The sequence below is a fragment of the Gossypium raimondii genome, chromosome 10, assembly GCF_025698545.1.
Source record: "Gossypium raimondii isolate GPD5lz chromosome 10, ASM2569854v1, whole genome shotgun sequence".
Lineage (NCBI taxonomy): Eukaryota > Viridiplantae > Streptophyta > Magnoliopsida > Malvales > Malvaceae > Gossypium > Gossypium raimondii.
This window is the reverse complement of record NC_068574.1, coordinates 55320924-55329321: the sequence shown is the minus strand read 5'-3', so window position 1 is coordinate 55329321 and position 8398 is coordinate 55320924. Positions and strand designations below refer to the sequence as shown.

Below are 8398 nucleotides of genomic sequence, written 5' to 3'. Positions count from 1 at the left end.
AACCTATGCAACTAGGAAGAGGAAATATTGAGTATAACATCTATTTAACATTAAAAACTATGTAACCCTTAAAGATCCTCCAAATATATGAAATAGACGTACCTTTGTCATCTGCATATCCGTATTTAATGCTCACTGCTTGAGTAGCATAGGTATGAAGTTTTTAGTCAACAGCATTAGACAAGTGTATTACCTTAGTAAAAATGAAACAAAAGGAATGCCAAAAACAGACCAAACAATAAAATAATGGGAATGAAAAAGTACTTGATTGATCCAGGAATAAAGCATGTTCTTAATTTCCTTCTGAAGATTAGTATCTGACAAATGTTATAAGAATGGTACAAGATTTAGATCCTTGTTGTTGCCCTTTAGCATTCGGAAACATATCATAGAAACCTGCATGAAATATGTAATTCAACAAATACTTTCTGTCAGAAAATTTATGATGACAACTAAATAAGCCAATCAAATATCGGTTAATCATTTAAGAAGAGACTACAATCAAATGAACATGCCAATGGTGCTCTTAGCCTGTATTGTAATGTTATGCACCATGCTTGACACAGAAAACGTACCTTGGAATTTAACAAGCTAACTTTTTTGACTTAGCTAATGCAATTAAGTTGTCAAACTTTGAGCCATTGAAGAGAATAAAGCATAGCACTATCAAAATGTGAGACATTGTTAGAAAACAGTAAATTCATCGAGGTAAGAGTTTACCTTTTGAGATTTAGAAGTCCTCATCTTGGTCAACAGGCTCTCCGTGTTAAATACTAGTTTGAAACAAGAAAAATCATATTGCAACATTGTGTAAATTCAGTACTTTAGGGCATATCATTCAAAGTTAAAATGGTATAAAAATTCTCAGAATTGTTTACAGGACTTTTATTTGTAAACCTTGTATAAACTAATGTAAAATTTGCTAACAAGAAACATAGAACCTATGGTTAAGTATGAGTTTGAACATTTGCTAGAAGCCGGGTGAGTTTACTTAGAGTTTCACGAGCAGATACAGTATCTGGATGATCCTCACCACAGATTGAAGTTCTAATAAAAATAGCTTTCCTAATTAGGTCATCTCCTATGTCAAATTGCCCCCCCCTTAGCAGTAACTTGGCCCTAGTTTCGAGCACAGTGGCTCTTGATAATGCCAAGTCCTGCCAAAGACAAGGATTCAATTGAGCATTAGTTTTGATAGGCCTCCAACAAAGTGATTTGTCGAACCACTTCTCGACTGGGGTAACAAATGCCTGGTCTGCTACCTCCAACGCATTGGTGCATAGCTGGAGCAGTTCAAGAGCAGGTCTGCATCTAGAGAATGTGATGAATGTCCGAATTGCAAGAGGCAAAATCACTTCTTTGACAAGGTATAACAGTTCCGAGACCCTGAGTTCAACAACTATCGGATCATTACCAAATCCAAATAGCAAGAAACATGCTGCCCATATATGTTCCGAGTGGAGGGATAGAGATCCACGACTAACAATAGCTTGAACCATGGCATGTGCAACACCAGTAACTCCTCTCTTCCGAGCATAAACCTTGATGAGCTCATTGAAATGGACATAACCTTCCTTGGTACTACTTCGTGCAATGTTGAATCTCAGCAACATGGAAGATGCTTCTGTTTCGGATCTCTTGGAGTATGATGAAGAAAAACCACATGTCAGGGAACGCAATACTTTTCTCCAAAAACAGGTTCTTTTATGTTTCTCGGGTATCTTGCGAGCAGCTAGGGCTAACAGGGAAACTGGAATGGCAGCAGGAGCAAACCAACCACTCACCAGGACCATTCTTGTCGCTAAGCTCCTTAGTCCAACGGCATGATCAAATATGGAAAAACATACCTCAAAGAGTTGGAGAAGGAAAGTGTTTTTCCTCAACGAGTGAGCCTCCCTACCACTCAATGAAATGTCTCTCAAGGGCATACGATTGATAGTATCCAGTAGCCGGCTCGGATTTATCGGTAGCTCAGATAGAATGGCGCCTACAATTGCAAGGCCCAAAGTCAGCCTTCCAACTTTCTCCTCAATAGTCCTCAGCACATCAATCTCTGCAATAGGGTACTCTTTTGCACTTACCTGCATTAACGACATAGCCTCTACTGCAGACAAGTATGAGAGTTTTAAAGGTTCCAGATTCATCACACGTGGAAGCCGAGTGGATATCACAATGTGGGTCTCTCCTCCAAAACGAGGAAGAAGATCCATTATGAGCTTTTGATCCCACCAATCCTTTTCACTCTCTAAATTATCAATCACTACCAGAAAAGGTATGTTTCTCATTAGCTCTTTCCGGATTCTAGAAATGGCAGCCTCTTCCTGCTCATCAAAGCTTTTCATCTTGCTTTTGTCTATGCAATTTTCGACCCTAACATCAACCTCTAAAAGAGATCGGAGATTTAGATAATTCTGCCTAATATACCGGCTTTCCCCTCCTATCCATAGAACCATCTTATACCTCTGGTGATATCTGTAGGCAAATTCCAGAAGAAGCTCTGTCTTCCCTATTCCGGAGTCCCCAGTTACGCAGGCAATGCCCTTTCCGTATACAATTTTTGCTGATTTCTTTCTCCGTGAAGTCCATCCACCACCTTTAGGTCTTTGATTCTGTTGCCTTTCAGTGCTTTGCATCTCAATCTCCTTTTCCGACTCTTTCCAAATGACTGGTTCTTTACCCTTCCTACTGCCACTCCCCCACTGTCGTTTCCCGAGTCTTTCCTCTACTGAACTGCTCTTGCTCCAGCCAATCATCAAATTCTTTCTCTTAGATCGAGCTTTGAGCTCAAAATAATCTCTTTCCGTTTCTCCACTAATGTCACCAAAAAGTATAAACTCTAGCTCAGACAATTCTTTCTTCCTGCCAACAAAGTTCTCATTTCGAGGAAATGGAAACTCCTCTTTTTCTACCTTTTCTCTCCACCTCATCATTTGCTCTACAACACTTCGTCTTCCTAACCGCATTGCCAAAAGTGAAACAGCTCGTGATATGCAGTCTCTCCAACTACCGTCTTGAGCTTCCAATTTCCATTCATCGACTCGAAAGAGGCCATTAACAGCTTCCTTCCATTCCTTCTCCAACCCTCCATACAAAAACCATAATTCACCCCCGTGTTTTTCCCACAGCTCTCCCCTCTTCTCAACTATATCCCGGACGAGACAATCACCGGGACTCAAATCAAAATAGATTGGCACCAAATTTTTCTTGCTTGAAAAAAACCTAAGCTCCTCAATAGTATATGGATTCTTGAAAGACTTCCTCGTTAAAATTACAACCCCGAAGGAAGAAACATCCATTGCCTTCTCCATAAGTCCAAGCTTACGAGAACTCCTAAACCGAGCTCTATCAGATACAAAACAACTCATCCCTTGAAGTTCCAGCTCAGCACGGAGCCAATTTGCAAATCTTTGTAAGGAAGGTTTTCGACCATGCAAACCTATGTAAATGTCATAGCTTCTATTTCTGTTAGAAGATAATGATATCGGAACCGGGGAAAATGACATGTCGTGGCTTCTCATTTGCTTTCTGTGCTTTGCTATAAGGTCATAGTAACCGTTGTCACCTACATGACCATAACTAGATAAGGTGCCATTGGAGACAACATGGTCGGACTTCCGGAAGTCACTTGAAATACAAGCAGTAGGTTCCAATTTCATATCTGGCAAATCAAACCGAGCATTTCCGAGGCATTCAGTTCCCTGAATTCCGGAACAGGAACTTGGAGGATCAGCACTTAAAGTAGCACTATCACATTGAGCATCAGACCTTGTTGATTCTGAAAACTGACAGGTTGATGATCTAGGAGAGAAGAACGGTGATTGGTTCGCAGAAAAGAATGCCGACGATGATGATGACATATTTCTAGAGGTTGTCACTGGTAGCGACCCCAACGTGCCGCTATCTTCTTGGAAATCCATATTCAAGGTACTTCCCATCTCCATTAGGTAAATCCCATGAATATAATCAAGGTATAAGAAGCCACTCTGAGATAAAAAGGAATGAAATTAATCATTAGCAAAAAAAGGGTATTACCATAGGAAGACCTGCAATTTTAAATTTAATTTATACACAATTTAATGCTATAAATCCATACCAGTAATGTTTTAGTTGAGAAACATCAATGCTAAAAAAGAAAGAAAGAAAAAACTTGAAATAACAATTGCAGAAAAAAATTCATATATTTCCAAACGATTCAATTATTTGGAACACTAAGAACAAAAAAAATCAACCAGCAATGTGTGATGGAGAAGAAATAAAAAGAAGCGAAATATATGCAATATATGCAATATAACCTAAAGTCTTACAATAATCATATACCTAAAGTCATGAAAGCTAAATACAAGTGTACAACACATAAAGAACAAAGAGGACCCCAAGTTTTGAAATTTTGAAAGATTAAAGAACCAAAAGGGCAATGAGTGAAGCATAATCTCAAGACCCTTACAGATCTAAAGAAACTATTAAATATACAAGGAAAATTTAGATACAAAGACCCACTTCTGAATTTAGTAGAATAAAATAACATTTCCACGGTAATTCAGATCTGAGGAACTTACTTGGCTTCAAACTATGGGTGCCAAACCAATCAAAAAAACCAAATTTAACTTCGACAGACTACAAAACAAGGGGGCATTTAACAATAAAAATAGTTACTCAAATGAAATTTTTGAAGGCAAAGTTGATAAACTGTTTGAGAATGAAAGAGACAAACACTCACAGTATTGCAATCAAGGTAGAGAATGAAAACAATGAAGCTAGCTAAGCTTTTACTATTAAAAGTTAGATTTGATAAAGACCCATTTTCAAAAGCATACTAAACAAAGTAAAGGTTTTCATCAATGCCCCCCCAAAACCAAATTTAACTCAGTAAATTTCAAAGAAATTATATGAACCCAACATAGTGATCCAAAAGCTTTAAAAAAACACATTTGTTTGTTTCCTTTGTCCAATAAAAATGGACCCCTTTTTTTCTCTCTCCCTTGTCTCTTGAAAATATAGTTCAAATCTAAAACAAGGGCTTTTTTTTCCACTTTCAGTGTCTTTGTCTATGGGTTTTAATTATTGATTGTTTTTCAAAAAGATGGTGAAGCAGAAGAAGAAGCAGAAGCAGTGAAGTACTGAAGAAAGGGCAAAAATGGGGACCCGAAAGGACGGATCTGACGATATATACGGGTTGGTAGGCTCCATTACAGTTTACACTGCTTCCATTTTTATAGCTCTGAAAAAAAAAAAACTTTTTTGGCTGAGAAGAACAAAATCCACTGTGTTTTTCGGCTTTTGGGTTCACATTTAAGCATGGGTTTTTGGTTTTGTCACTGTTGTTGTGGTTATTGTTGTTTGCTGATTCCTCTTCTTCTTCTTCTTATTAATCTTAAAAAGGGAAATAATAGATTTTGTTTATAAAAATTTAATATGTTTTTCAATAATTAATATTAGAAAATCTAACATAATAATTATTGGTTTTTTATGGAATCTAAAATTTTTATTTTAATATAAAATATCATTATATATAATAAGAAATATTTTAAAAATCAAAATATCATTTAATAATTTCATGATGATTTTTTCTTCTTTTGTATTCTTAATGATGATATTGCATGAAGGGATGAGCAAATTGGTAAAGAAATCCATAAAATCGATTATTTTCGATTTTTCAGTTTCGATTCTATTTTGATTAAATAATTTAATTTGTATTTATGGAAAAATATATAATTTTTTGTCTAAATATATCCATATATTCAATTAACATGATTTCACCTACTTTTTGGCATTATTAAATTGTGAAAGTGAAATATGGATAAATCATTATTAATGACTGCAAAATTTAATTGAAATTATATTAAAATAAAAAAATAATTTAAGTGGTCAATTGAGTCTTAGTTCAATTAGTATTGGTATTGTTACCAACACAAGAAGATATGGATTCGAGTGCATTGAAACGTATTACCCTTCTATTTAAAAGTTAATGAGAGACAATGAATAATATTATTTTCTTATACAATAGACGGAAAATAAAAACAAAAATAAAAATAGTAATAAATGAAATGACATGAAGAATGTAAATGCCGCTATAAAAGTAGACATTGAGTTGATAGTTCAATACTTATGATACTGACATTTTTATTTTCAATATCATATTCATTATGCACCTTCCAAATTTGGTGTGCCCCATCTCCATTTTTATTTATCTTTTATTTATTTAAATTAGATTTAATATTTAATAACTAATCATTTAAGCCTAATTGAATCATTTCCAATTAGAAAAGAAAAGGAATTAGACATAGAAAAGATGGGAAATTGTCAAAATTTTAAGTTTCGATTAGGGTCGTAAATTTGGGCAAAATTAAATTAATTCGATTAATCGGTTAGTTAACCAAATTAATTCAGTTGAGGTCAGTTAATAATTTTTTTAAATTTCGGTTAACAATTAATTTGGTTTGAAATCTATTGGTTAATCAAATTAATCGAATTTAATAAATAATATTATAATATATAAGTATTCAGTCAGGGTCGGTCAGTTCGGTTAACTTTTGGAAGTCCAAATTAATCGGTCGGTTAATTCAGTTAATTTTTTTATATGGTTTATACTTGTTTTAACCAAAAATCAAAAAACCGAATTAACAGAAAAAGTTTGGTTCAGCTTTTTTTTTTTTAATTCAGTTTGATTAATGGTAGTTCGGTTCAATTATTTAGTAATAAATCATTTCTTAACTGTGTTGTTATTCAGTTGATTCGTCAATCACATAAATAATAATATAAATGCTTATATTAGATTATGACACAATTAGGATTAAGAGAAAATTATGTAAATATATATAATTTTTTATAGAAAACAAAAGAGAAATTTGTGATTTTAGAAACTCTGATAAATTCAAACCTCATTATCTATAATGATTTTTATAAAATATTTATTTTGAATTTAAATTATTCTTCATATATATTTTATAAAACATAAAAAATATTCTTGATTATTTAATTGAGTTAATATTTAATACAGTTATAATGTAATTACATATTTGAAGTTAGGAGAAAAGATAATTGGAATGAGATATGTGACAAGTGTTGGAACCCTAAACACCATAAGGAATCAAAGGGGTTTTGATTGGGTGTGGTCTGACATGAAACCATGTGGTAGCAACTAGCAAGTGGTACCAACCAAAGGAGTCTTTTGGACTTATGTTCAAACCTCTATTTCAGAATTTCAAAATTAATTTACTCATTTAAATCAATTGTAGCAGTCCTTTTGGTAGACAGCCTCTTATTATTCCCACCAACAATTAAACACCCTTGTTTTATCACTCTTTTTTAGATTAGCATATTGACATCTACTATTCTTTACATGAATAATTTTAAAATAATATTTTTATTTTTAGTAGATGATATACACTGTGAGTATAATTGTAATAGTTTATGCCAATGGACTAAAATCAATTTTAAAAGCCTCTTTAGTAAATTTCTTGTTATTAGTAAAGGATTATTCAATTACCATTCGAAAATTTGTATGGCAAATATATATATTTTAAAGAGTTTATAAATATAATTATAAATAAGTAAAAATAATTAAAATTTAGCATAAAGTATAACGAGACTGAAAATTAAAATATAGTTAGATAAAATTTAGATGTAGTAAAACTTAAATTTAAAAATAATTCACTCGTGATATTAGTGTAAAGTGGAATTTTAAAACCTCAAATTTAAACTATAAATATATTAAAATATAAGTCTAAGTGGATATTATTATCTAATCGTTGCCTATTTAGTAGCTTTTGATTTCTCAAAGCATTTATTGAATTAAGTCTAGTAATTAATACTTGGGTTCTATAGATTCGTTAAAGGAGTGTCTACCTAGTATTTGATGTATAAACCAAAGAAATTATTAGGGTTTTCATTTGTTGCACCTAGAAAAGATTTGGGTTTTTTAAAAAATAAATAAATGTAATGAACTTTGGGGTTACATCCTAGTAAAAGTTGGACAAGTAGAATTTTCAAATTCAAAATAAAATAAAATAAGAAAGAAAGAGAGAGAGAAAATGGTACAATGTGCTTTGAAAATCGTAATTAAAATAGCCAAACCTAAGATCTTATCTCTTTTAAATTTTAACCAAATATTAAATTCAGTACTCCCATAATTCAAGTTTGTCGCTGAATTTTAAAATGGATGGAGATTTATTTAAGAAAGGTTGAGCTTTGTATAAAACCAAAAGTATATCCTCAAAAGGTACACCTATAATTCAACTTTTAATTATGAATGATAATGAAAAGTTAAAAGTAATATAGGAAACTATTTGATTTAGTATGCAGGTACACGATAAGGTTTAATTCCAAATGAATTCAAATCCAGACATCGCACCGGTCCATTTTGTTTTTAATTATAATAATCTTTTTATATTTATGTAAC

General features: G+C 32.8%; 1 protein-coding gene across 2 annotated transcripts; it reads right to left on the bottom strand.

Moving 5' to 3' along the window:
- Positions 1 to 798: 798 nt before the first annotated feature.
- Positions 799 to 5318, bottom strand: LOC105777084 (uncharacterized). 2 transcript variants are annotated; one of them, XM_012600144.2, is made up of 3 exons: positions 4718 to 5318; positions 4557 to 4614; positions 799 to 3983 (listed from the first exon to the last, which is right to left on the bottom strand). In XM_012600144.2, the coding sequence occupies exon 3, from the start codon at positions 3939 to 3941 to the stop codon at positions 948 to 950; it is 2994 nt and encodes a 997-aa protein (XP_012455598.1). In that variant the 5' UTR covers positions 3942 to 3983; positions 4557 to 4614; positions 4718 to 5318; the 3' UTR covers positions 799 to 947. The 2 variants fall into 2 exon arrangements, with proteins under 2 accessions (XP_012455598.1, XP_052478021.1); XM_052622061.1 differs by having other exon boundaries at positions 799 to 4614.
- Positions 5319 to 8398: the final 3080 nt, after the last annotated feature.

What these genes read in the sequence shown, in the direction of transcription:
- LOC105777084 (XM_052622061.1), bottom strand. Translation starts at nt 3,941, where the DNA reads ATGGAGATGGGAAGTACCTTGAATATGGATTTCCAAGAAGATAGCGGC.